The sequence below is a fragment of the Fonsecaea pedrosoi genome, assembly GCF_000835455.1.
Source record: "Fonsecaea pedrosoi CBS 271.37 unplaced genomic scaffold supercont1.3, whole genome shotgun sequence".
Classification (NCBI taxonomy): domain Eukaryota; kingdom Fungi; phylum Ascomycota; class Eurotiomycetes; order Chaetothyriales; family Herpotrichiellaceae; genus Fonsecaea; species Fonsecaea pedrosoi.
Window position 1 is genome coordinate 1526475 of NW_013550613.1, and position 27638 is coordinate 1554112.

General features: G+C 52.6%; 10 protein-coding genes across 10 annotated transcripts; 5 read left to right on the plus strand and 5 right to left on the minus strand.

Annotated features, from left to right (window-relative positions):
• Positions 1-579: 579 nt before the first annotated feature.
• On the plus strand, positions 580-1955 carry Z517_04436 (uncharacterized protein; the record flags this gene model as incomplete). Its single annotated transcript, XM_013429765.1, has 5 exons — positions 580-947; positions 995-1101; positions 1159-1255; positions 1312-1693; positions 1833-1955. The coding sequence occupies 5 exons, from the start codon at positions 580-582 to the stop codon at positions 1953-1955; spliced, it is 1077 nt and encodes a 358-aa protein (XP_013285219.1).
• Positions 1956-2567: 612 nt separating this feature from the next.
• On the minus strand, positions 2568-4553 carry Z517_04437 (uncharacterized protein; the record flags this gene model as incomplete). The annotated part of the gene is made up of 5 exons (XM_013429766.1): positions 2568-2851; positions 2996-3083; positions 3166-3697; positions 3762-4263; positions 4319-4553. 5 exons carry the CDS (start codon positions 4551-4553, stop codon positions 2568-2570), a joined length of 1641 nt encoding a protein of 546 aa, XP_013285220.1.
• A 1117-nt stretch (positions 4554-5670) lies between these two features.
• On the minus strand, positions 5671-6709 carry Z517_04438 (uncharacterized protein; the record flags this gene model as incomplete). The annotated part of the gene is made up of 2 exons (XM_013429767.1): positions 5671-5704; positions 5754-6709. The coding sequence occupies 2 exons, from the start codon at positions 6707-6709 to the stop codon at positions 5671-5673; spliced, it is 990 nt and encodes a 329-aa protein (XP_013285221.1).
• Positions 6710-8553: 1844 nt separating this feature from the next.
• Positions 8554-10166, plus strand: Z517_04439 (uncharacterized protein; the record flags this gene model as incomplete). The annotated part of the gene is made up of 3 exons (XM_013429768.1): positions 8554-8621; positions 8706-9002; positions 9068-10166. 3 exons carry the CDS (start codon positions 8554-8556, stop codon positions 10164-10166), a joined length of 1464 nt encoding a protein of 487 aa, XP_013285222.1.
• Positions 10167-10786: 620 nt separating this feature from the next.
• On the minus strand, positions 10787-11752 carry Z517_04440 (uncharacterized protein; the record flags this gene model as incomplete). The annotated part of the gene is made up of 2 exons (XM_013429769.1): positions 10787-11344; positions 11399-11752. 2 exons carry the CDS (start codon positions 11750-11752, stop codon positions 10787-10789), a joined length of 912 nt encoding a protein of 303 aa, XP_013285223.1.
• Positions 11753-12595: 843 nt separating this feature from the next.
• Positions 12596-13545, plus strand: Z517_04441 (uncharacterized protein; the record flags this gene model as incomplete). Its single annotated transcript, XM_013429770.1, has 2 exons — positions 12596-12650; positions 12719-13545. The coding sequence occupies 2 exons, from the start codon at positions 12596-12598 to the stop codon at positions 13543-13545; spliced, it is 882 nt and encodes a 293-aa protein (XP_013285224.1).
• A 452-nt stretch (positions 13546-13997) lies between these two features.
• Z517_04442 (uncharacterized protein) lies at positions 13998-14823 on the plus strand (the record flags this gene model as incomplete). Its single annotated transcript, XM_013429771.1, has 3 exons — positions 13998-14102; positions 14361-14435; positions 14611-14823. 3 exons carry the CDS (start codon positions 13998-14000, stop codon positions 14821-14823), a joined length of 393 nt encoding a protein of 130 aa, XP_013285225.1.
• Positions 14824-15568: 745 nt separating this feature from the next.
• Positions 15569-20206, minus strand: Z517_04443 (uncharacterized protein; the record flags this gene model as incomplete). The annotated part of the gene is made up of 2 exons (XM_013429772.1): positions 15569-19859; positions 20091-20206. 2 exons carry the CDS (start codon positions 20204-20206, stop codon positions 15569-15571), a joined length of 4407 nt encoding a protein of 1468 aa, XP_013285226.1.
• Positions 20207-22993: 2787 nt separating this feature from the next.
• Z517_04444 (uncharacterized protein) lies at positions 22994-23956 on the plus strand (the record flags this gene model as incomplete). The annotated part of the gene is made up of 1 exon (XM_013429773.1): positions 22994-23956. One exon carries the CDS (start codon positions 22994-22996, stop codon positions 23954-23956), a length of 963 nt encoding a protein of 320 aa, XP_013285227.1.
• Positions 23957-24775: 819 nt separating this feature from the next.
• Z517_04445 (uncharacterized protein) lies at positions 24776-26767 on the minus strand (the record flags this gene model as incomplete). The annotated part of the gene is made up of 1 exon (XM_013429774.1): positions 24776-26767. The coding sequence occupies one exon, from the start codon at positions 26765-26767 to the stop codon at positions 24776-24778; it is 1992 nt and encodes a 663-aa protein (XP_013285228.1).
• Positions 26768-27638: the final 871 nt, after the last annotated feature.

The window sequence follows — 27638 nt, forward strand, 5'->3', positions numbered from 1 at the left end:
CAACTGCAACCCAAGCCCTAAAACGTGAGCAACAGACATTTCGGCAGTTGTATCTTGCTGTCAGGCCTCCGTCGGAAAGTGGCCGTCATTTCCGAAAACCATTCGCCCTGCTGGCTAATTGCTCTGTTCTCTATCAGCTGTGCCTGTTGTCATGTGTCCTCCATGCCTCAGAGACGACGCCGAAAATGGCTGGGCGGAGTCCAAACAGAGGCAAAACCGGAGTCCCGTTTCCAAGGATTTCTCCCTTGTACAGTACCTCTGCTTGCTCTGCTTTTCGGCAAATGGTTCAACGTGAGCAAGCCCCATGGGGAAGACTCTTACTCCAATCTGACAACAAACATGCTCCCCACATCAATGTTGGTGGGAAGACTCCGCATAACACTTCATGCCAGGGATAGTGCCTGTCGATCTGTGTAGCCCCACGATGCTGATCGTTGATTGATATGACGGCTTGGAAGCATATCTGAGAGCTCGTTTCCTCATCGTAGGGGAGGACAATTCAGTCGAGTACTCCAGGAGCAAGGGAATCTACCACGACCACAGCACAACATATCATTGCCGTATACTGTCGGAAGAGCAATGGGTTCTATATCACATATGAAGTTGCGGCGCGCCCCGTTGAAGACCACCGGGGCGATCGACCACCTCGAATATGTCGATGTGACACCCATCATCGGGCGTGAATACCCCACGGCTAAGCTCAAGGATATGCTAAATGCCCCCAATGCGGACGACCAGATTCGAGACCTTGCCATTACTATCTGCGAACGTGGCGTTGTTTTCTTTCGCGCGCCTCAAGACGATTTAACCGTTGAAGAGCAGAAAAAGATCACATACCTCTTGGGCAAGTTGACGGGCAGACCTGAGGACCATGGTTTACATGTTCATCCTCTCTACAATGATCCCAACAACATTCCCATGGCGGACGGAACAACCGATGAGAACATGTGAGTATCCCTCTGAACGAGGGTCGTGGAGTACTGACGAGTAGAAGCTATGTTATCAACTCGGAAGCTATGAAGAAACTATATGCGACGATGAAGAATCGACCAAACAGCTCGAGCGAGCCGAGAGATTTGGGACGAGAATGGCACAGTGACTGTTCGTTCTCAACTGCGACCAGCCCCAGATCATTGAGCTGACCATGACATATTGAAGGTCTCTTCGAGGAGTGCCCAGCGGATTTCAGTTTCTTACGGATGCAAGATACACCACCATCCGGTGGAGACACACTTTGGGTGTCTGGTTATGAGCTGTATGGTTTTCCTTCCGACTGCTCCTTGCAGCATCATTAACATGAGATGTTTACAGCTATGACCGCCTCTCACCACCTTTTGCCGCTTTCCTCGAGACCCTGACCGCCACCTGTGCTCAGCCTGTATTCAAATCTGCATCCGAAGCAGGCGGCTACGAACTGATGTCCCCCCGCGGCTCGCCCTTGAATTTCGGCGATAAATTCGCCCCCGTGCACCCTGTCATTCGCACCAACCCCGTGACGGGGTGGAAGTCACTTTTCGCCGGCGTCGGGCTACATGTTACACGAATCAACGATGTCTACAACTATGAGGATCAGATGATCCGCGATTATGTCCTGAGGCTCATCACCCGCAATCACGACTGTGTGGCGAGAATGCATTGGACCAAACAGGCTTGTGCTATCTGGAGCAATTCATGCACTTTGCATGCCGCAACGGTATGTTTATCATCACATCACCCTTGGCCGCCCCCTTTTAAATCTTAGCCTTGCCCAGCCCCCAGAGTGTTTCACCATATGCCCACAGCCCGAGACCCCCACCACCATGAGAATTTTGCTGACTGAAATGCACATCTAGCCCGATACTCATTTGGTTGGGGGAAGCAGAGTCGGTGTACGTGCCTCGGGTGTTGGTGAGAGGCCGTATCTGGATCCTGCCTCCACAGGAAGAAGAGAAGCGCTCGGTTTGCCGAAGAACTAAAAGGGGCGTGACTGTCTGTCTGGCCATGGATTTCAGATGCTGGCTACCAGGAGATATCGGCACCGAGGGAAACCTGCCATCCCATCAAGGGCTGACCCCGTCGAGGGCAGGAATTGAGTGGAGAGGATGAATCTATACCTGAATAGCTTGTTTCTCGTGTTGCTACATATTTATTTTTATCGGCCGGATTGGATAATTCCGATAGATTTTGCGAAGACTTCTTGGAACACACGATGCTCACCCTCACACTACCTCCCGTAACATGCACTCGCCATCAACTCGGGCACGTTCCCCATCGTTGAGACGCTACCAAGCTCTCATGGTTCAGGTAATACCCATCTGATCCCCGTTCCACACCTCCAGTTCAGACTTCATTTGACTTGGTTGGTGTCTTTTCGCGGCACTGCGTGATCTTGCGGACCTTGGGTACCCTTCTCCTTTCTCGAGCAACCCGGTACCCGAGGGCCCCTACGAAGCAGTCCATGGCCCGTCCCTCGATCAGCCATATATACCTCGTACCGACATACTAGTAACTCTCTCCGCACGCGCTTCTTCTTCCAATGGTGCTCAAAAAAACCCTATTCCCAGGGGGCATATCAGGAGTGATTCGCGTCAAGATTCCGGCGCGTCCTTGATCGTCCCGTCACTTCTGATGAGGACGTGCTTGTACGCCAGACTGGCCTGCTTGGGGTTCTTCGCCTCGAACAGCTCGTCGAGCTCCTCGAGGCTTCGGCCGCGGGTCTCGACGAAGAAGAGGTAGATGACGACGACGCCGAAGGCGTCCCAGACGACGTAGAGGATGTAGAAGCGCCAGCCCGAGTTGGCGATGGCCACGGGCGGCACGTACGTGTTGAGCACGTTGACGCAGTTGACCATGAAGTTGAGATATGCCATGCCTAAAAGGGACACGCGCGCGCGCGCGCACACACACACGCATTAGATTCGGTTTAGTCGAACTCTGTAGGCACTGTGCAGTGGGATGGGGTGGGGTGGGGTGTTTGTGAATTGAAATGACAGAGAGAGTCGCGACAGCAGGAAACGCAAAAGGGACGGAAAGAAGAGAAGCTTGCCTTTGGCCCTCGCGGTGAATGTTAGGACTTCTGCTGGATAGAGTGACTGCATGGGCGTCTGTGCAGAGCAAAACACTCGTTAGCAAGAGGAGTCCCCTATTGGCAGAGCTGAAGATGGTGCAGGCAGCTTGCTCGCTTACCCATGCAAATGCAAACACGACCAGAAAGACGTAGAGAAAGGCCACTCCTGTGGCCCCGACGGCAGGTTTGCCTGCCTGGTTCGCCGTGCACGCCGTGATGACGGCCACCGACGCGGACATGCCGGCGCTCGAGACCATCAGGACCTTGCGGCGGCCCAGCTTCTCGACGAAGCGAAGACCGCAGAGCGCCGCGACCATCATGATGGGCGTCTGGAGGGCATTCAGCAACAACTGGGTGTGCACGCTGGTGATCCCGGCCGTCTTCGCCATGAGAGGGAAGTAATAGCTCGTCGGGGGCAGATCGAGCTGGCCGAACCATGCGATGCAGGTGACCAAAAAGGTGCGATATCGCGCCGCCCTGGTGTTGAACAGCTCGCGGAAGTCCCAAAACCGCTTGTCCGCGCCGTCGATGCGGATGACCTCCATCATCTCTTCGAGCTCGACCCGCACGACCACGGAGTCTGGGTCGCCATCGCCATGGTATTTGACCAAGACGGCCTTTGCTTCTTCAACTCGGTCGTGAGCTAGGAGCCTGATATTTCCCAACACCTGTCAGTCACCACATTACCTCACCGTCTCCTTTTCACTATGCTTACCATCGAGGCGTCTCCGGAATGAACCAGACAAAGCAGAGTATGAGTATGGATGGGAGGCCTTGCACAGCCAGCGGAAGTCGCCATATATACGATGAGTTGGTGTTGATGTAGTACAATCCATACTCGAGCCAGGTGGAGACAATGGTGCCTAAGAAGAAACAGGCCTGAAAGCCACCTGTGAGCTGTCCACGATACTTAGGATACGCCATCTCCACGACGTAGCTCGGTCCGGCAGTCTGCACGAGGACGGCACCCATTCCCAAGATGAACCTTCCACCCTCGAGGGTGGCGAGGTTCTGCGCAGCGGCCTGGAGAATAGTCCCAACGATGCACACTGTCGAGCCGATGGCCATGCCTACCCGCCGACCGTATTTGTCTGAGCAGGGACCAGCGAAAAAGGAGCCGGCCACATTGCCAATGACATATAGAGCTGCAATTAGACCCTGGTTGTCAGAGTTGATGCCGAAGAAGTCGATGAACGGTGGCATCGCGGATAGACCACCTGAGGTTCGTATTCAGCAGTGAGCGTCAGATCAAGGGCGTGGTCTGGCACGTACCAAAAGTGTTTGCGTCAAAGCCATTGGTCGCCGAGCAGAGATATGCTATGAAGATACAAGCATACAGCTTCAAGAAGCTCTTTCGCAGTGGTTTCGGCTTCTCCTGCAGAAGCGCCTCTTCCATGCGCGAGGCGTGTATACGCGCGGTACCTTGGATGTCGCCATATTCATGCTCCTGCTGTCGTCCACCAGCGAGATCCTCCGAGTGAGTGATGTCGTATGTCTTGGTGTCCATGTTAGTATAGATTCTCGATTGAGGAGGGTTTCCCAAGTAGAGAGCAGCGTACACTGAGCGCTCAAGTGTGCTTTATGGTCCCAGTGCTGGCACCACTGATTCCGTGACTGGTGATGGATATAGGCTAAATCAATGAAGCTCATTGAGATCGTCCAGGCGCTGCAGTACGGCCACGCAGCGTGATGGTCGATGGAAGGATCCCTTGACGAGAGAATCTCCCGACCTCGTCTGCCACTTCGAGTTCACAGATTGCACGCATGATCACCGGCTCATGTATTCCATGTACCGCATGTACCGGCGACTTTCCGATAGGTGCTACTTTAACGGCAAAACAGATATATAGGCAGAATTTGGACATTTGAAGGGCGGGAATGTCGGCATTAACACGGGAGGACGGTGCCGTGTCATAGCCTCCGGTGCCATTTCGGTCGCAGCTCATGAAAATCCTGGGAGGAAGTGCAGACATTGCTATAAGTGGCAGTGGCCTTGTGAACCGATGGGGTGATTCCCCACGCGGAGTATCGGCTGATAATGGATTTTGCGGGGGATTTTGGACGAAGCAATGCAGGTTCTTTTGGTTGAAGGTGGAATAGAACATTTCTGGTGCAGCAGGATAGGCCAGAATTGAAGTGAACGAGAGTGATGTGTATGAATAACACAATATTCCCACGGCAATGGACTATCCGCGTCGTCCGTCCCATTCTCTCGAGGTTGCAACCCTGCAAACGCGCACCTGAGTATGTTGTCTGCAGGCGCGCTGGACCCAATTCATCGAGGGAACAGAGACGATGAATTCAGGTCCATTGGCACTTTGCTGTCGGACTTGGGTTCGTTGTCATCCAACGCTTGCTCTTCTCTCCCAGCTTCTCGACCCGGGACCTCCATTGAGAAATATTCAAGTTTCCTTGTCTCTAGCTACTGGCTACTAGTACTACTAGCACCGTTCAAAAGATCCCTCTTCGTAGCTGAGAGAAGGCCCTAGGTGGATGGTGAGAAATGCTTTCCTCGGAACGCGGTCAAGCTCAGGCCATCGACAATAGCATGAGTACCAACCTCGAACCGTGTGCAACAGGAGGCCCGTGAGTTGTTGATTCTGAGTCGCGACATTGTTTGATTTTCAATCCGATGGTTTCTGGCCGTACACGACGTATCTCAAACATCAATGTCAGCCTCTGTTCTCCGAGTGGATTGCATACTCACATGGGCCAGTAGGAGTGAATGCTCGTGTTGCGCAGATCTTTTCGCACCTGCACAAGGAATATTTGAATTTCCTCCACTGTCATACCAAAGGCCGTGGTCCAGAGTCGAACGGTGAAACCGTCCAGTCCATCAAGCATATTGAGCATGTTCCAAAGACCTATTTCCTTTAGAGCCTTATTCTTCGCCCAAGGGTTGACTGGCCACCTGAAAATCTCTTGTCTGACGTTAGTAAACCCAGCCTCAACCATCCAGTGCCTGTACTTGGCAGTCCAGGAGGGATCCCTTCTAAGCCTTGCACAGGCTTCTAGATATCTATTATTCCACTCCCCGTAAGCCGTGCCTTCAAGCGTGCCATCGTCACACAACAGTGGCATGTAGAGATCTTGCATTTCAAGCCACCCGCCAGGCTGTAGGGCATCAAAGGCGCGGCGGAAAAGCCTTGGGAAATCAGAGCAGGAAGTTAAGAGCATTCTTCCATGGATAAAATCAAACTTTCTCTTGAAGGTCCACCGAGCTTCAAAATCGTCAATCTCAAACTTGCAATTTGGTGGGACTGCCTGCGGTTGGATCGGGCTCAGGTCGATGCCTAGGACGTTGGATTCAGGATGCTGATCGGCAAACCCTATGGCCCAGATGCCAGTTCCTGTCCCTAGATCAAGGACCTCTTGCATCGATCGCTGAATGGGGGCAAGGAAAAGCTTTCGATGAAACGCGACCAGGAATATCTCGTGCTGTAAATCCAAGCGTTCCTGCTCGAGGTCGTCCTGGGGAAGGATGTACGAGCCGTCTTTGTACCTGTGGTATGCCCTACCATTTTCCTGTACACCATGGAAAATGCTAGACCTCAAGGAGCGGGTGTAAGTCGACAGATCTCCGCCAAGAGCAGAATCCACCTCGTCGACCTCAATGACAAGATCCGACTGACGCGTTTGGATCTCTGAGATACTACTAGTCATCTCGCACTTCTGGACTGTCAGATCAAGCAAATGATATCAATGCCACTGAGTGGGGTTCAACGGCATCAGACAAAGGCTGAGAAGGAATAACCTCCCGTCTGATTAATGTTGATGGGGATGTGATGGGAGCGACGTTCAGCGGGTTTAATGGAGCGGTGAGGACGGCCCATCTGTGTGGCTCGCTTAAGCACCCACTATACCTGTTTCAATTTCAAATCACCACTGAGGCGAACTGTAGAGGGTGCAAGCGATTGGAGTCTTTCTCTGGAACATGTCGGGAGCCACTAAGTAGTAGTCCTATTCTTGTGCCAGCGAGCTTCAGAACTGAGGTTCATGATACTTGTTCAGATAGTTACTATCACGCTAAGGCTTGGCACTAGGCTGACCTTCTTTATTTGGTCACCGGATCGGCATAGTCCATTTGAAAGTGCGGCTTCGTCGGGCAGTGCTCTGCTGTGCCGCTTCGAGTTACTACTGCAGCAATCGCTATAGCAGCTCGAAGCTACTACAGACTCATTAGCCATAACTTGTTGACTCTGGGAAATGTAGCCTCTGAAACGCGCCACCCAAAATGCCTGGATAGGCTCAGCTGCACTGCACCTTCCAGATGCGGGTGAAAGCCCACCAATACTTCTTAGAAACTTGGGTATCTAAAGAAGGAGCACGGGCTTTTGACAGCACAAGAGTTCATGACTCGAGCAGTTTAATTACGTCACTGACAAGCAGCTATCCATACTTGATGCAGCCAAATGGTCTTTGGAAAATGACAAAATGTAGCGACGATTTGGTGCTCACCTGAGTGCTAACCTCTTCAAAAACATCCCAGCCTCTAGGAATGTTCGGCTCCAGTGAGGTAACTTTTCTGTCGTATACAAACCTGACTGATGATATTATCAGTCGGGTTAATCAATCATCCTGGACCTTGTACCAGACTGCTGTGCAATGATGTGCAAGATATCTGGATTGATTGACTATCTTGCTTCGCTCGCTCGGTTAGACGCCCCCATTCACGGTTTAGGGGTGCTGCATTTCCATGGAGCTATCGTGGCGCAGTGTCCACATTTGTTGAGATGACAAAGCTGCGGCTCTGAGATTCAGTCGGCGTCAACCCACCACAGTCACAAATGCCAGTCTACCAGGATTTAATGTCCAAGCCTCTGCACAACTTCGGATGGTTACATAATGCCAATCTGGGTGAAAGTCTTGGCGTTTATCTTACTAAGCGAGGCTGTACTGATCCCGCCATTCTCCACCAATGGGAGTCGAGTAGCTTTTGCCTATTTCGACTGTTCTACGTTTTGCAGTTTGAGTCGACATCACTGGCGATCGATCTGCTGCACCGCCCACCCCGCTAAGCATTACACGATGCGCCCAAATGATGGGAGTTACTGGCCCCTTCATCGAAGCTTTCAAGCTTCGACCGCCTAAAGGACACCGTTACATGCATCATCCCAAATACTATGCGGTCAAGTCCTGCCTCCGTCCCAAGCTGGTGCCGAACTCACTTTCTGCCTGTCTGCCTCCCCAACCCCGTCTGTGACTGATATAGTTAACGGTAAAGATATCCTCATGTGGCACCCCTCAGGACGTCAAGACCCCTCTGTGGCGACCTTTGGGGGGCGGATTGTGGGTCAGGAAGAAGTACCTGCCTGTGTCAAGAAATGTAGGGGATTGATATAAAGCCTTCCTGCGTTGACAGCCAAGGATGTCGACGCCCGGGATTTCACTAAGAGGGAGGGATACACCAGTATCAGAAGATCTAGATATTCTTCTCGGGCTCGTCGGCTTTCTTGCTTCTGTCAAGTAGTACACTGCAGTCGAGCGAGAGATGATGATGGCTCCCAATGCCGCTATTCTTCGGAGGAGTCATGGCAAATCCAAAGACGGATGCAAGACCTGTTTATCCCGGCGGGTGAGATGTGATCAGGCCAGGCCTACGTGGTGAGTATAGTGCTACTCCAAGAGCCACTGGGAACCAGCAATGACGAACTAACAGGGACACGAGCCGAAATTGTGCTAGAGGTTCGCGAGCGTGCGTGTACCCGAACTCATCAGGCACGGCGTCAGACTATGCAAGGTCCATCGCCTGGGTAGAATCAATCGAGACCGCATGTCAGACCTGGAGGGAGAACGGAGATACGCCGATCCCGATGCTGAAGATCTTGTCATCTCTCGATTGGCATGGTCTGGATCCACGAGGTCTCCGGTACCTCTACTACATCGCCTCTCTGGGAAACGTTTTGGACCAGAACGACGCCCGGCAATTTGCGCTTTGGTACGATACCTACGAATTGTACGTCCTTCCCCCTTGTCCTAGAGTTGACCAGCAAAGGCCAAGTTTCACTAACACCAGCACAGGGGCATTCAAGCCACAGCAAAGTATGACTTCGTCGCATATGCTCAAATCGTGGCCGCTGCCGACCGTATCGGGAAGCTAACCAGGATGGCAAGTGTTATGGAGGACGCGGTATGGTACAGATCCTTGGCTCTCAAAGGCCTGCAGCAGGCACTTGCCAGCTTCTCCCGGGAGAATGCCGACGGAGTATTGGCAGCGTCCATCAGTCTCATGTTCAACCAGCCGACTCCAACCGACTGGCGGAGAGTTATGCAAGGGACAGCAGCGGTCGCCGAGGCTATGCGTCCCTGGGCTGCCTTTTCCGGAACTCGACGTATGTGGGAACACATACACCCTGAAGTACAAGATTCCCAATGCGCCGCCTTGCAAGACGGAAACACTTCTTATCCCTCCGAGCTGTCGACTTCCTCTGCTCCGATGGTCACGGTGCAGTCATCTACCGCGGCCGTCGCATTCCTCCTGGAACAAGGATTGACCGCAATGAACCGACTGGGGACGTGTATTAGACACATGAAAGAGCTTTCCACGACGGTGAGGGGTCTGGCAGACATGCTGCGAATGGCTCAGGCACACCACTTGACCGGCCAAAAGTACGATCCGTTCTGGCTCGCCCACCCGTTCTGCGGAATGACCAACCGCGAGTCCATCTCCTTTGCCGACATCAGCCGCTCGAAACCCTTTGTCCTTGTCTTCCTGGCCCACCTGTACAGTGCCTTGGTCGTGCTGTCGATGCTGTATCCGGAGCTGGACATTGCTGGGTTCGCGACCGTGCGTCTGCACTCACTGGACGCCCTGATCCGACATTTCGAGCCCATCGCCACGATCCACTGCGACGCCTGTCGCGAGTCACACAGCTGCAAGGAGCTCCTGGCGTTTCCTGGGAATGTCCTGCAGGCATACCGCAAATGGCAAATAGACCGGCGGATGTCGTCGTCGTCGTCGTCACCCAGGACACGATATTCTGCAACCGAGAGATTGAAAGAGAACTCTTTCGACTTGTTAGCGAATGCAGAGAAAATTCGCGCCTCGAATTACCACTGGGAGGAGGCCCCAGGTGGCTGCAACCTGCCTGGGGAGAGTGTATCGGGGTCATTCCGCTAAGGTATACACCTATAACAGACGTGAACAAACATCCACCCCCAAATGCAAACGCTGAATCTCACATCTTCGTGATCCAAATGTTGACCACGCAACGAACCAGATGCGGCCGATGAGCCACTACGGGAAAGGCCGTGGATATTTCCGCAGACGCGACCTGCTATGGTCGAATAATGGGGCCACTGATTCTTCTTCTTGTCCAATTTGAAGTGTCTGTCTTGATGCAGGAATACGCGGCTTCTCTAGACGGAACCTGGATATAGTAGACTGTACTCGAGCCTCGAGCTCGAAATAAGAAGGGAGGATTAATCGGCTTGACGGTCACCGCCGCGGTGTCAGTTTCCTCCCAAGCAGTTGAGTCAAGCGCAGTGTGCTACTGAGAGAGGGAGATACGTGGCCTCGTGAGTATCAAAGCTATCGAGTTGTTCATTGAGAGGTTGCTAGCTATGTGCGTTCGCCATTTTGCGTGTCAGGTTCTGCAAGTTTCCCGTCATGAATGCTGTACAGCCACTAAGATATCCCATAATCCCATTCGTCACTTGACCGACATCTGCAACTCCCCACTGAGTCGACGTAGACTATCCCTTGACCACCCAACACAAGCTGACCCTAGAATGACTGTTTTATGCCTTGACAGGTACAACCGCACCGTCACGCTCAACAGCAGTCTCTGATCCGGATGTCTCAGGCTTGTGCTCGCCCGCTGCTGCCTTCTTATCCACAACGTCCTTCGATTCTTTCACCTCATTGACTGTACTAGTCGTCACACTCATCTTGTTCTCTTGCACCTCCGGGTGAACACTATTCTTTAGCTTCCGCATAGAGCGTCGGTTGTTCCAGTTACGCCGATTCTTCTTCTTAATAGGGTTGGTCTGAAGCGACTGTGGCTTCTGCTGCTGATCCTCACTGACCGGTGCAGCGTTTCCCTGAGTTGGGCCGAGATCAGTACTGACTTTCGTATTGTTGGAGGTTGAATTTGCATGTGACAAGGTGGAATCTCGCCCTGCTCTAACAACACCTGGAGTAGCATTGGTCAATGGTCTGTTCTTCACTTCACTGAGCGGTTGCTCGGCTTCCTTCTGCGCACGACGGTCTCGCCTAGCTTGAAAGATGGCACTCCGAGCAGAAAGCTGACTGTCACCTCTCATGTAGGCAACGGCGCGAACAATGGTGTCAGTGGCCTAGGGGATTGAAATTAGTCGGTCGCAAATTAGCAGATGACCAAGAGCGCTCACAATGAAAGAGGCGTTCATCAGTTGCACGAGATTCGTGGCAAGCAATGCCATGTCTGCGAAATCACCTCCTGCCTTGGCCGAGTTTCCGTTTTCTTGAAGTACTTTACGAGCATTATTCATCATCTCCCTAATGTTGTCCTCAGTGACGGCACTGAACACCGCAGGAGTTCGAGTTTGCTTTTTGACGCTTCCCGCACGGTTGATCGAGGTGCCCGCATCTTCTTTGGGTGCTGCAGCCTGATGTTCTGGAGTCCCGGTATGAGATACAGGAGGTTCTGTGCTGGCCTGGTTGTGGTTGGTGCCACTTGCAGGGGCCTCGAGAGGTCCAGCTTTGTCAGTGGCGTGGTCGGCCATGGCCAAAGATTCAATTGGAGCTGGGCAAACTGTTCGTGGAGGAGTGAGTGAGATGGACATCACGTAGCAGGGCAAGAGGGCAAGACTGACCTTGAGCTCTTCGTAGTCAAGACACCGTCAAGTAGGTAAGCAGAGAGAGGAGAACAGAGGAGAGAAGGAGTTCCACAGTGTGCGCATGTGAGTTGGGTGGGAGAGAGAGAAGAATGATGGACAAGCGGTAAAGTCTCATTGGAGGTGTCAAAGTGAAGAAGGAACGAACACGCTTCACTTTCGCCCTGTTGTTCCAGGAAAACAGAGGCGAGGGAAAGAACCTTCACATTAATCTGCGGATTAGGCAAGAGGAGCGAGTGTGAGAGACACAGGTCTGGCAGACTTGAGGCAGAAGAGCAGTAAGTAATAGAGCATGCGCAGCCGGCACCGTCTGTGTGTATGTCCTCACACGGATCACTCTAGCAATCATCAGACATATTCACTTTCCTCTCACCAGCTCTCTTCCCGTCGTCAATTTTCAGCTATATCGTCTGTCCCAAATGCAATTCGATGGCCACGACATCTTGCAACTCACCTTAGCGCGGACAGTGTCAGTGTCCCAGAAGAAGCGACTATCTGGTCCTCATCAAGAGACAGACGGTATTGACATCCTTGGCCCAGAGGACAAAAGGGGGTCGATGCTCGGCAAACCTTCTCTGTGTCAGACCCAAGTATGACAGTGACTGGTTTCTACGTCGCATCTTGTTGAACTTCGTCCATCTGACTCGTGGAAATTCAGAAAGACGCGCCTGAATCATATGTCTTTTGTTCTGCCCGAACTCACAAGGTAGCTTGACGACTTGAACATCAATTATGGCAAATCTTTTAGCAAAACCTTTCAAGCTTGCACTCGTGCAGCTTGCTTCAGGTAAGTAAGTGGTGAGTACCCAACCTCGAAAACTCGGGCTCGACGAAGGGATTCTGATGTATGCATAGGAGGTGACAAAGCTGCAAATCTGGCACATGCCCGCTCAAAAGTTATCGAGGCAGCAAAGGCTGGCGCCTCCATGATCGTCCTCCCTGAATGCTTCAACTCCCCATACGGCTGCCAATATTTCCCCAAATATGCTGAGACCGTCTTACCGTCGCCTCCCTCAGAAGAGAAGTCACCCTCGTGGCACATGCTGTCCAAAGTTGCAGCGGAAACCAAGACATATTTGATTGGTGGAAGTATACCAGAATTCGTTCCGGAGACGAAGGAATACTTTAACACCTCCCTTGTCTTCTCGCCCACGGGAAAGCTTCTAGCAACGCATCGGAAGATACACTTGTTTGACATCGACATACCTGGGAAGATTAAGTTCAAGGAAAGTGATGTGTTATCCCCAGGAAACAAGGTGACTATTGTCGACATTCCGGAATATGGTAAGATTGGGCTGGCAATATGTTACGATGTTCGCTTTCCCGAACTCGCCATGATAGCTGCAAGAAAGGGTGCGTTCATGTTCGTTTATCCCGGGGCCTTCAATACGACGACAGGTCCCATGCATTGGACACTACAGGCCCGTGCGAGAGCAATGGACAATCAGATCTTCGTCGCAATGTGCAGCCCCGCGAGAGACATGGAGGCAACCTACCATGCCTATGGACATTCCATGATAGTGAATCCCAACGCGGAAGTCTTGGTCGAGGCTCAAGAACACGAAGATATTGTCTATGCTGAGATTGACGGTGCAAAGATCGAGGAGACGAGGAAGGGCATTCCCATCTATACTCAGAGACGGTTTGATGTCTATCCTGACGTCAGTGCTGGAAAGGTGTGATACGACAGATGAACATGTTATTGTAAGGCAAGCATGCAAAAGAAGATGAGAATAAACAGAACAGTAGATTCGAACTTGCGACGGGTTGAACAGGAACAATTTCTATCCACGTGTGTCTATCTCTCCGGCTTTGGAACTTTGGAGGCTAACTTCGTGTTTCCCAAAGCCGACATCACGTGACCGAAATCTTGGCATCACCTTTCCATTTTCGGTTGAACTGCGCACATCCAAATTTCAATCCAAAGGCGTCTTCTTTTCCAACCAGTTCAACATCCCGCCAGTGTCTCTAGTCCTCCGCCTATCCAGACTGTATGTATGAAGAAACCACTACTTGCCCTCATCACCCTTTCCTTCCTCTTCTTCTACGCCCTCTTTAGCGCCCGCAAAAAATCGCAAAGCTCAAAGGAGTCCTGCAACTGACCAAACGTTCCGTCTTAGAATATCGGCAAAAAATGGCGAAAGACAACCCCAAGACCCAGCCGAAGAAGACGGCGCCCAAGCGATCTGCCATCGGAGACGTCGTCGCGCGCGAGTACACCATCCATCTGCACAAGCGAGTATGTCTACCACTTGTTCCGTGAACCTCTCCGAGCCCGCAAGATGCGCCTTTTCAAAGAGAACAAAAAGAATAGAAGATGAGGATGGGGAAGAGGAGGGATCAGTTTTATGAAGTCCACCCGAACGGCTTGCTCGCCCCTGCCTCCGACCATCGTCTCATGTCAACTTCTTTTTTTTTCTCTCACAATACTTTTCTCGAAATTCCCACCTTGCAAGCATTATGGACGGAAGACTGATTATCTCTCTACAAAATAAAGGTTCATGGCGTCAGCTTCAAGAAGCGAGCGCCCCGTGCGATCAAGGAGATTCGAAAATTCGCCACACAAGCTATGGTACGTGTGCTTTTCCGAAGCGACATTGAATATTTTCTATCCTTCATTGCGATATAAAATCCCCAAAGTGAGGGCAACTTTTAAAGTTCCCTCTTCTCTCTGTCCTTCAACCTCCCCCCACTCCATCCAGTGTTGCGGGAAACCACGGTTTGGCTGACAGTTCTTCCGCCTCCAGGGAACCAGCGACGTGCGACTTGACCCCCAACTGAACAAAAAGGTGTGGGAATCCGGCATCAAGGGCGTCCCCTTCCGCCTCCGCGTCCGGATCTCGCGGAAGAGAAACGACGAAGAGGGTGCCAAAGAGAAGCTGTACTCTTATGTTCAAGCCGTGAACGTCAAGGAGAGGGAAGCCAAGGGCCTGCAGACTGTCGTCGTTGAGGACTCATGAATAACCCGGTAAGGTTCTCCTCGTGTGCTGCCGGATCACGAAAAGGCTACGCTGCGAGCGAGGTCTTGCTGGGCGGTTTTGGGGGCAGGGGGTTCCCGGTGTCCAGGAAGCCAGCGAGAGAGAGAGAGAGGAGAGTCTGGGTCCAGACTAAAACTCTAGAAGAACGCCCAAGGGGACAAAGAAGTCAGCCGGACAAGGATGAGAGGAGATTATGACCCACAAAAGAATTCTGCGTGCGTACTACTATTACCATGTGTTACCCGCTACGGCGAGAGGTGTGAGTGCTGAGATACCAATCATCCCTCGGAGAACAACAAAATTTTTGTCAAGGAAGCAGTTCTCTCTTATTCAACGTTCTTATGTAGCCCTGCGTTTCCTCTCTGCCCAATCCAAGTTTTACCATCAAAAACCAGATCGCTCCAATATTGTCGAAATGAACACCTCAGGGAGCATCAAGTGTTTTGAGAGACAAAAGGTCAACTTGGTCCTGTTGGCCACAAGGAGACAAAAATCTTTCAAAAACCCGAACTTGACCTGGGGCGCACATTCACAATATCGTCTCGTGCGATGGTTTGGATGTGGTGGCATCATATCACAGATATCTTGTTGCTGTACATTGATAAACAAGGCTCCCAAAACTCCATCGCTGTGCATTTCTCCGCATCTGGTATATGCGATGTTCCTTTTCTTGCTCAACCGTCCATCCATCTCGTATTAGAAGTAAAAAAACACTCCCAAGAATTGTTCAAGCACTTTTGTTCTGCTCCAGAATCTTCGCCAACTCACTCGCCATCTCTGGTGTCTTCAATTTGAACACTAATCGCGTCAGATTTCCCTTGTACATCAGTGCTCCCCTCACAGCGCCACTCTTATTACTGGGGACACTCTCATAGTTCGTACTTCCCACAAGATGGGAATTGAAAAGAATATTAGCGCTGGGTTCCACGCGGAACACCACACGTGTTTTATCGTTGTCGTTGTTCTTGAGGACTCGGATTTGGCCCACGCCCATCGAATTCCAGTCGTTTGGAGTGTGTTTGGTGCCCTTTGCGGCCTCAGTGTTGACAAACATGAGGGCTTTGGAGCGACCTTCCCAGAGGCACGTCTCATTTTCTTCTCCTGCTCGCGAGTCCATTAAAGAGGTTTGCGGATCGTCGGTGCTTTCGTCGGTTTCATTTGTAGCGACAGACTCGTTATCGGTCAGACCAGGCGAGGTGGCGCGGGATGAGACAACAGAACTAGCCACAGAACCACCTCCTAGATGCGAAATGGCACCCAGATAGCCGGGTGCTGGTGACGGAGTCGGCGCTCCAAATTGAAAGCCTAAACTTGGTGTGTCGGACCCGCGCGAGCCCGGTCCAGTTGTGCCAAAGAGAGTACTGAGCGACTTGGATGTGGCTGAGTCCTTCTCCTTTTCGCCTGGAGAAGCCGCCGTGAACTTGAAAATAGGGGCACTTGTAATTTTGTCTCCGTTTGCGAAAGAGATAGGTGCGCCCTCCTTCCACGTATTGTCAGTCCCTGCTGGGGAAGTGAGAACCGATTTGGCAAGGCTGGGGTTCTTGTCGGCATTGCTCGGCGTACTTGGTCGAGAGCCAAATAAACCCTCCCCTGGAACTGGACCCTGTCTGGTAGCGCCGCCGGAGAAGATTGAGGCACCGGGAGCGCTTGTAGGTGTCGTACTTGCTCCTATCGGAGTGAATTGGAACCCGCCTGTTGGCTTGGGAGTTGATACACCAGTCGAAGAGCTGAGGAGAGAACCCGATGAATGTTCAGACGTTGATTTTGCGACTTGAGATCCAAAGGCTGACGATTGAAACGAGGAGTTCTTTGTCGGTTGTGTGGTCGTTGATTCCATGTCCGAGTTATTTTTCTCTCCATTCGTCGGCGTCGCTTTCTCTTTGTTTGGGTTTGGCTCGATACGATCGAATAAGCTTTTGCCGGCATTTGGATTGTTCTTTGCCCTGTCCATGGCAGCCCCCAGATCATTATCGTCGTCATCTTCATCATCCCCCTCTCCGTTTTCTTCGGCAACGTCGTCTTCTGGAAGATCATCTTCGGGCTCTTCTCCCTCACTATCGTCATCAGAATCTTCTTCTTCACTATCGGCGGCTTGATCATGACTTGAGCCGCTGTTCTCGTTCTCTTCTGCGTCGGCGGAATCCGCTTGTTTCACACTGACACCTTTGGACGTGAGTGCGGAAAAGGGATTAGGAGACGCTGAGGGGATAAAAGTTGCAGAGGAACCTTTGAGAATATCCCGCTCCTTAGACGGCTGTGCGGTAGTACTAGAACCAAATGTCGGTTTGAACCCCGCCTTTGCTACGGCGTCAATTTTTGCCTTCTTTGCGCGGGTTTCCTCCTCAATCCGTTGACGGAACGTTTCCTCGTCGTCTTCATCTGAATCGAACTCTTCAGCCTTGCGCTTTTCAATCAGATCCTTCTCGAACTTGTCAGCATTTGCCTTTGCTTTCTGGCCGAATGCAGCAAGGAAATTGGTGTTGCCACCCCCAAATTTGGGAACCTCAAAAGTCGAAGGCTTCGGGGGTGGTTTCGTTGGTGTCGTCGATGGTACGGATGACGGCGTATTCGTTATCTGATGTGCGCCGGAATAAGGGTTCGCACCCGTAGTAGCTGTCGAGGTAAGCCCTGCAAAAGGGTTTACGCTCGGCTTGAATCCTGCATTGGCCGGTCCAGATATGCTGTTCGATCCGAATGTCGAGGTTTTGTCCTTGAGCATCGCAGCCGTGGTCGAATGTATCTGATTAACATTTGCAGAATTGTTTGCCACAGGCGCACTTGGGCCAGATGACGCAGGAGTGAGTTGCGAGCCAAAGCTGGGTGGGTTTTGTGAGCTTGTTTCTCGTGGTTTTTTGTTTTGCTCGGTTTCTTCATGATCATCGACGCGATCGGCTTTCCTCTTCATCCCTGCGACGTTGCGCACGAACAATCCGAGCGATGCGCCAATGCTGTCACGCGCAGCTACGTAATGCCGGATGATGTGTTCGAAATCTTGCGAACGCGGGTCCAGGGTGGCTATCTTTTTCTGGAGACCGTAGTTCAGAGAATGAAGACGGTAGTCCCGATCAAACTCCTGAAATTGCTGGGGAGTGGTGTGGCCAGGAACTCGTGACGGGGCCTTGGTGTATACAGGTCTCTTCACTGGCTCAAGATCCATGGCAGATCCCTGTGCACCTTCAGAAGGCTTTTGTGCCGCGCCGACTGCGGCCCCTGCGGAGAGGCTTAGCTCTCCAGTTGTAGGTTGATCGTCTCGCACAGCGGGAGCAGGGAAGTTGATAGATGTGGATGCTGACTTTTCCGTGACTTGAGATTGTGGAGGTCCTGGCTGGGACAAACCACTGAATATGGTGGGAGCGGGAGATGATTGCGTTGAAGTTGCTGCAGAGCGCTCACCTTTGTCCACACCAGAATTGCGGGCACTGGGGAACAGACTCGTGGTCGCTGTTTGCGGCTGACTTTTTTCTTGTGTAGCTTTGGGTTGTGCATTGAAAAAAGGCTGGGGTGAACTCTCCACAGCGTTACTTAGCTTGTTAAAAAGGCTTGTACTCGTAGCCTTGCCTTCTTCGGGCCCTTTCGAGGCCGAAAACAATTCCCCACCAGAGGCAGGCTTTGACGGGGTGGTAAAGTTGAACTGCGGTTTTGCCGCAGCATCTCCCTGCGTAATGCCCAACGGAGGGCCAGCTTTGGGAGTCTCCGATTGAGCAGTATATCTCCCAGAATTTCCGGCTCCGCCAAAGACAGCTGATGCAGTTGATGGAGTTGCTGCTGTTGTGGAGCCGAAGTTAAACGTTGAACTCGCCGGCTTCGGTTCAGATTCATTCGCGGCAGGCTTAGGTTGCGCCGTGGTCCCAAAGCCGAATGGCGACTTAGTCGTGGGTGTCTCACGTTGTTCGGCCACGGACATAGATGGCTGACTCGCTGTACCCAGGTTAAACGCGGGCTTAGATGTGGGAAACGCTGGAGTTGAACCACTCGCAGTGGCGAAGAGACCAGCGAAAGGGTTGACAGGCTGCGCACTGGATTCCGAGGCAGCTGGCTTTTCTGGAGATGACGCTTGCTGCTGCGGCGCGAGTGAAGGCTGAGATGTGTTCCCAGCACTAAAAAACGAGCTCGCAGCTTTGGGCTCTTCCGCTTTCGCGGATCCGGGATTAGCGAAGGGAGTGCTCATCGAGGGAGTCTGAGCAGAGGTTTGTCCGAAAGAAAACTCAATAGATGTCGACTTTGGGAACCCAGTATTGGTGGTCTCATTTGGTGTTGCGGGAAAGAGACTGCTAGCAACGCTTTGGGACGCTGGTACATTTGAGCTAAATTGTCCAGGGCCTTGACTCTGTGACGCGGTACTGGTCTGTCCGAAAGCGAATTTTGAGGCCGGAGGTTGCGTATCGCTATCCTTTTTGGTGCCGAAAGCGGGCAAGGGGCTCTGTGGAACAGAAGTGCTTTGGCCGAAGCTGAACGCGGGGGTCTGAGGCTCCGTCGTCGACGAGGACTGGCCAAACGCAAACAACGGCTGCGACTGGGAAGGCTGAGCAAATAGGTTCGTCGGAGCAGGGGCTTCTGCGGGTTTCGTAGATTGTCCAAACAAACTTGTACCGTTGGTATTTGCAGACGAAGTTCCACCAAAACCACTGAAGGGGGCACTGGACTGTTGTCCTGCTGGTTGGCCAAAAGTGAAACTGTTTGATCCAAAAGCACTCCCAAACGCAGGTTTCTTCTGGGGTGACTCCATTGAGATATCTTGCGCGTCCGCGCTTCCATTCACATTTGCAAAAGGATTAGGTGTACCGGCCGGCGCACCGAATGTAAAGGAGCTCGCCTGCGGAGGCTGGAAATTGAAGGAACTGCTTGTGCCAGCAGATGCCGGTGGAAAGGACTGGGTAGTGCCAAAGGCAACACCACCGTTCACAGTAGGAAAAGGCTGCTGTTGGGTTGTGCTTTGAGCAAAAGGGTTCGAGGCGCCGAAGGACGAGGAGGGATGAGAGGAGCGGTTTGCGCCTAGGCGACCTCGCGGCGTGGCTATTCTGGGAGGAAGTTAGTAAATGATGATCATAGGGGCTTGTGAAAGAATGCGAAAAGGTCAAGGCGGAGGGAAGGCGGCGGGCGTAAAGCCTACGGATAACTGCAGCCAAGCGACTGGAGCAGGGCACCCGGAGCAGGGGAATGGGAGAATTCTGGGGATCAAATCCAGGAGGGCAACAACATAAGCGCGACAAAGAGATGGATTCGAAGGTATGCTGGACAAAACAACTCACTTTCGCCGAGCCTGTTGAGCTGCTGTTGACATTTTGGGCTTTTCGTCTGCGGTGGGGTTGTTGGCTATAGAACCGTTGTCCTTTGTGATATATTCGTCTGCGACACGTTTCGGCATGTCACTGGTCGGCCGGAGAAGGTCGAGAGGAGGAAGTCCAGGGCGAGGACGAGGGCGAGGATGAGGATGAGGACGCGAGGAAACAGAACGAGAGAAGATATACCATCGAGACAGACGCGTTGATGAAGGAGTATGATGGGATTGTGCTTGGGCTGAAAATGCCTTGATCAATGCCTGCGCCTTTGATGAAGAAATAATATTGCGCCTCCTGGTGTTCAAGATTCTTGCTGCCAGATTCCGGGGTCTCGGGTTTTTTGCCCTTTTGGCTGCGCCAAACTGCCTGCGCATTCGTCCTTCTGTCGAGTCCAGCTGCGAACACGTGATTCTCTATTGTCATTGCGATCTCGATTATGATTGTTCGTGGGGGCTGAATGAAATCTGTGAATAATGCCATTCAAGATTCAGTATTCACTACTCTCCTCTCTTCTGCCTCGTGCAAGAAGCAAACCACATCTGCAAGATGCCATCCAGTCTCCATCTTCAGGCATTTCGAGGGTTACTCCTGAGTGCATTGCCTGGGTTTCTGCTGACGATGTCTCATATCTGAAAGCTGCCTCTCCCAAAGTCGTGCAATTCATAATCCAGCTCACCTAGACCTGACATGGTGTATTCGTTTTAGCAACAAGTCTGCTCACAGCGAAGTGTGTACCGTCTGAAGAGTTGAGACCACTCCTCCTTCTATCGGATCTGAGTTCTCCGACTTCAGTGGAACGAAGATGTGATCCCAGCGCAGTTTGAGGACGATACAACACAGCGCAGAAGGTGGGAAGGCGAATGAGTTGACTTTCGAAGCACCCGGAATCTCCTTTTCAGACAATTCGCATCATGGACGACTGATTCGCTCTCTCTTCCTTGAGGGCCCTTCCCATCACCAACCCCGTTCCATACCACCCACAGCTACGCGCATCTCTACCCGCAACAGAGTCCTCTTTTCCAAAGATCCTGGTGCTAAGGTCCTTAAAATGGCGGATGTGGCGCACCGCCACCGTAAGTATTCCAAGTGGCTGGCTCGTGTCACTGCCTGCCTGACCGGTATTCCTTGACCGGTTTTTGTAGCGTTGCGTTCCGCCACGCTGACACATTCCTCCCCAGCTCAAGGCACGTCAGAGCTATTCGAATGCGCATAATCTTTGTATGACGCTCGGTAGTGCTCTACACCGCTGCGACGCTGTCACTGGGGTTAATGGAACATGCCATGATGCGAAACAGAACCAAAGGACCGTGACACAGACCACTGGTTGGCATATTTCTCCGACATGTACCCCACTAGGGATCCAACAACGAAAATCGAGCTGATTACACGGTGTAGGAAGGTGTTTCCCGGCATATCATCGAAAACATGGCAACAAGGGTGCCTGCGTCAGGGAGAACAGGGCTGTGTTTCGTCCCCAGCCAATATTACCAGTGCATTTCAGCACCAGCTAACGTTCTATGTCACAGAGATCCACAACTTACAGGAAAGAATGTCCTGCGCTTTGGGTGGGCAACGAACAAGGTGGCGTTCGCGCCCACTTATCGAAGTCACATCATCTGTACAACGTGGTGGCTAAGATCCATCCAATAGTGGATGTTGCGCATATGACGGCTTACAATGACAAGTTCAGGCCATATTGATGGAACCTGCCTGATCTCTTTTGGCCTGCCAAAGACCGACGCAACGACCACCACCAGCAGACACAAGTCAACACACTGCGGTAAGGAGGGCCAGGCCAGGTGCCCTCTAACATTCGCCAAGTTTCAGTACCACCTAGCTCCTGCAGCAAGAACGGTTCGGGGTGAGCGACAAAGACCCAATAGATGTTGAGCAAGTATCTGTGTCTCCACCTACACATCATGCCGAGCTCGAGACTATAGCGTGAAGTATATGGGAGGACGAATGACCTTTCTTCCCTAATAAAGAGCAAAGAGGAAGAATACAAAGGTCTCCTCAGGCGCGACGCGGGAGTGCTAAAGACCAGAGTTGAGAGGTGGGTAGCTTCCTATGGAAGGCTGAGCATCCGGTCCAGCCAGACACGCAAGTCTGAAGGGCGACCGAGAGCAGCTCTCATCGCATTCCCCGCATTGACAACACCACCTTGATCGGCAACGATGACTTTTGTCCTGGTCAAGGCATCCTAGTCTCGCTATTGACCCACCGAAAGCGAAGATGAAGCATGGTTAAGCTCATCTCTAGATGACCCGACCTAACCAACAATGGCTTGGATCTGCTCTCAGCTCCTGTGAGCTCAAAGTTTGCCAGGCCGTCAAGGCCTCCAACCTCTTTCAACGACCCCCTGTCGGTTACGCATCGAGACTCTCAACGATGCAAACCGCACCTCCATCACAGACACTCCACTTCTTCGCACCCACCACCTAAACGAGCTTCTCCATGCATGGGCCATTTATGCATCTCGCCTCCCATTGCTTCTTACACTCGGCTAGATGCTGTAAGTCAATCAGCTATCTCGACGAGGAGACTCGACAAGTGCTACCTGACCACCGTGGTGGTTTGGACATCCGGTATTTAGATCTGAGTGTCCTCCCTCTGCCTGACAATGTGTTCTTCCCTCACTCAAGAATGAACACTGCCACATCTCCCTGGTGTGCATACTGACCTTCACTACTCTTCACGGGCACTCTGCACTCTCGCTTAGGTTGCCCATCATGCCACGCTCGCTCTTGTCCTTCGTTACTATTACTGTCTTGCTGCTCATTTCGTTTACCTTCGCTGCACCATTGAGACATATCGGCAGGGGAGACTGGTCATGTACGCCGGAAAACATCAGAACTCGAGTGGACTTCAACAACATGGCGGCGGCTGACCGAAAAGCATACACGGACGCCGTGAAGTGTCTAATGGCTCAGCCATCTCAGCTCGACCCAGTTCAATATCCCGCAGCCATCAACAGATACATGGACTATGCCGTCATTCACGTGAACCGCACACAATATGTCCATCTTGACGCCTTCTTCTTGACCTGGCATCGCTACTTCCTCTGGCTTTATGAGACCGACCTGCAACAGACCTGTGGCTATACAGGAGCATTCCCTTACTGGGACTTTGCCGCCACGGCTTCTGACCCCCACGCATTCCCCATCTTCGACGGCTCCGATTACTCCATGTCTGGTGACGGAATCTATAACAATACAGGTCCAATCACCCTCGGCGCACAGTTGACCATTCCTCACGGTACAGGCGGAGGTTGTGTCACAACCGGACCATTCGCAAACATGATTGCGCCACTAAAATTCATTGACCCGACACAACTCGCCACCGGCACGCTACCGGCCGATGCGTTCTCTCGCAACGAGATCTGCTTGATGCGCGACCTGAATGCTTACGTCTCTCAGACGTACACCAACACCGCTGAACTTGTTGCTGCCGTGCACGCGACCAATGCCTCGAACTTTGAGTTCCTTCTCAACGGTGTCATCGGGTCTTCTTCTCTGGGCATCCACTCAGGCGCACATTTCTCCGTCGGAGGCCAGATGGACAGTATACATGTATCTGCTCAGGATCCTGTTTGGTATCCTCTGCATACCATGATCGACAAGGTCTACTGGAGTTGGCAGACCAACTACCCCGAGCTGGCGGATCAGCTAGACGGGTCAACGGGTACTGCGCTGAACACACCGCCATCGCCGGTAGTTACCCTAGATTCAGTCGAACCAGACTGGGGCTACTTTCAGCTGGAGCCTATTGCCGTGCGGGAATTGATCAGCACCACCGCGGGCCCATTTTGCTATCAATACGATACTGTCATCTCGTAAACTCGACATCCGAATGAAATGTACGTCACTTGCAACATGGGTGGAAATGGGTCTTTGACAATGGTCGTCCGAGTGACCGGCTGGCTGTGATCATCAAGGGCGAGCACTGGTGGGTTCACCTGTCAAGTCTGTTTTCTTTTCCTTGTTCTTTCTCTCTTTCTTCTCTGCCTTGGAGGTTCCACTGCTTCTCGGAGCGGCAAGCAATACATGCATGTAAGCACGGGTGAGGGAGCAAATTAATGAGATTGAAGGACCATTTCAGGGCTGCACGGCGGAAATGTAGCCGATTCGACCATGACGCGAACTGCTGGTCGATTTGAAATCGGTCTCGAGAAAGGATCAGGGATTGAGCGAGCGAGTCTGTCGTGTGGCACAATCCGGGTAGCTAGCTTCTGTAATGTATAACAAACAATACAACCAAGTCTCCCGATTCAATGGCGCGAAGAACCTGGAAAGGACTACCACTGTACATAATATTGCTTTGTTGTTTTTCTTTAGACGTCATCGGCTGTAGGAGGGGAAACGCGCTGGACTTGTTTGAATCAGGCTGGAAAGGGGTATGGGAGAGGCCCAATAGCTGGGAGCTTGAGAGAGCTATATATACGTGTCTAGTCTTTTTCAAACCGCAACGGTCTCAAAATATACCGGGGACCGGACCAGGCGACACGGTGTTCTTGTTTTCATCTTCCAAAGCACGGTGTCTTTTTGACGGGCTCTATCGTCATCTCTTACCCCCTTTGTACCGCGAGCGCCTCAAAAAAGAAAACCCGGAGAAAAAAGAAATGAGGACGGCCCGGAGCCGGGGGGGGGGGGGGGGTGTCAGAAATAATCCCTCCTCTTGAGTCTGAACTGGCTCATCCAGCGCCTCTCGTCGGCCTGTCTCTCGAGGGCGTGGCGCATGATCTTGGAGTACTCTTCCTGCTTCCTCTCGCGCTCCTCCTTCTCGCGCAGCTCTTCGACATCGCCCTCGATCTCGCGGACCATTTCCTCGTGGTCCATGAACTGCGCGTCCGAGGTGACGACGCCGATCTTCTCGCCGGTCCACACGAGCAGGTCTGCGTCGCCGCGGCGGCCGCGCTCCGACTCGGACGAGAACGGCGCCGAGTCGTCGTCCAGCGGGATGATCTTGCGCGCGACCGCGTCGCCGTGGACCGAAGCCGAGGCCGCGATGGCGTGGTTCGGGCTGCCGCTGCCCATCTGGAACCCGTTGATGTTCCACCGCCGCACGAGGCTGTGACCGTCGCGCTCGACCCATTTCAGGCCGCCCTCGGAGTCGGAGAAGACGATCTTGGTGCCCTGCGACGCCACGGAAAGGAGCTTCGACTTGGCCGCGTCCTGGCGGTTCTTGTAGCTGAAGAGCCCGTCGGAGGAGGTCAGGTTGCGGTTCCTGGTGATGTCGAGCTCGTCGTCCTCAGAAGGGCTGGAACTGGTGGAGATGTCCGGGTTGGATTGTCTTTGTCCGGGCTTGACGTGCGGAAGCGAGTACAACTCGAGAGAGCCGCGGCCTTTGTATTCGCCGCACGCGATGAGGGTGGCGTCGCCCGTCACGTTGGGTGACGCTCCGGCCGGTGGATAGGGTATCGACGCCAGCGATGAGAGGCTGGCGCTGGAGTGGATGACGTATTGGAGACGGGGGAAAAATCGACGGTCGTAGGATAGTATACTGGGGAATCTACCGCACAGGAGAATCTCGTTCTCGGCGTGGTGCAGAATCGAGAGCGGCCCCGGCTCGACTCGCGCATAGCCCATCCACTGGGGATTCTGTAGGCGATGAGAAGGGCGCCAGCTAGGTGACCCGGAAGAATGTGTCGACGGGCCCGTGCTGGACGTCGACAGGGGTGAAGGTGACGTGCCAAAGATGGCAGGTAACATTGACGAATCTCCCGACATATCGGGGAGGATTGCCGTAGACCGTCCTGGCGTGCATGGCACTTCATCCGCTCGTTCGTGAGAAGAGGGAGAGGTCGGAATGACAGGGATTCGTGGGTCTACAATATGAACGCTCCATTGAGTGCCGACCGTCATCGGCAGTTCCGGATACGCTGACTGCGATAACGCGGTGATTTGGAAGGGATACCTGGCGTGCGACACCACGGACAGGGTGTTGAGATCGATCTCGTTCAACACGTTGCCGACAGCGACGAACGCCTTTTGTTGTGATGGGAAGGTACTCACACAGTCCACCACCAGAGTCTCGCTTGGCTGATTGGCGTCGGCGAAGAGGATGGATGGCTTGCTCCGTCCCAGCTCTCGAAATTTCCTCCTTCCCGAGGCACACCGACCGAGATCCCAGATGCAGACACTTCCGTCCTCCAAATACCCAACCATCTGATCAGTCGCGGCGAGAGGAGCGACACCTCTGATCTCCAGGTGTCTTGTGGGGTCGTGGGCAAGCCAGTCGACGCTCAGGGGAGCATATCTAGCCTTGTACTCTGAGTACCAATCCACCCTTTCGCCTTTGCCTGAGAGATCCCACTGATTGACTGCCCGAGCACGAGCGCTTTCACCAAGCCGTTCCGGCACGTGACCATTCGAAGGCGATACGCGTGATTGACGTGGGCGCTCTGAGAGAGTCAGACCTTGTAAAGCATTCGTGAGGGTATTGAGGATACTGTTGGTGGCCCTCATGGAGGCACTGGGAGACTTTTCGAAGCATTTGTGCCTCCATAGGGGGTTGGCACGTGCCAACTTGGACAATGTGGAACATGTGAGTTGGATGGAGATAAGTTCCTGAGGTTCGAGGTAGTCGAGGATCTCAATCAGAATCTCCTCAGGCAGCTTGTCCAGGGCTGCGGCATTTTGGGCATGCATGGGTGCTTCTTGAAGGCTGTGCAACAATCGAGGCTGACAGGGGTGGTTGATCGGGTAGACTCGGTTGGAGAGTCTAGGGCCATGCGGGACATGGAATGTAACTTGTAAGGATGGGAGAGCTGGGTGCCGGGGACGAAACCGCAGGCTATCATAACTAGCAGAGTAATCGAATAGCAGTCATAAGTGATCCATATATATTGCAGACACACGGTAAAGTACAGTCCAAGGCTGCCATTGATACAGTGATACAGGAGAGAAAGGAAGGCTCTGGAAGAATGGGATCAGAATCCCCACAATCGAGGTTCGATATGGAGTAACGAATCCCAATCCGGATTCAGGCGAGCCGCATCGGGGAAACCAAAAATCCGTATCCGGCTTGGAACGCCAAGACCTTCCGGGATTTGCCTCGGATATAAAACCGACTCGTGCTTCTACATACCGAGTACTTGTGGCTACTCCATCACCAGCCATTATTACAGTACTAGATGGCTAGTGTTGATCAGGTACAAGTTCTCACTAGCATGAACACACATCAGCAAATCTTCTCCACCTCATTGTGTAGAGATCGGCAAACCCAGGGTAGCCCTGTCATACGGGAGCAGCGAAGCTTATCAACGAGTCGAGGGACAACCAATCCAAGGCCTTTGTGAGCTACCAGATGCTGCATTCCCTATTGGAGATCGAGTGATTGATATCAACGGCCATAACGGTCTCTCGTAACAACAGAGGGGCTGACCCCTATGACGTCTCCAGGATTTACAGTCCACGGCCCTTTCAAATACATCGAGGTTGGTCGCGTCAGAGAACACAATAGCCTAAAAGGTAGGAAGTGGCATTGAACATCTTCATTGTGAACCCTATATTCTCCCAG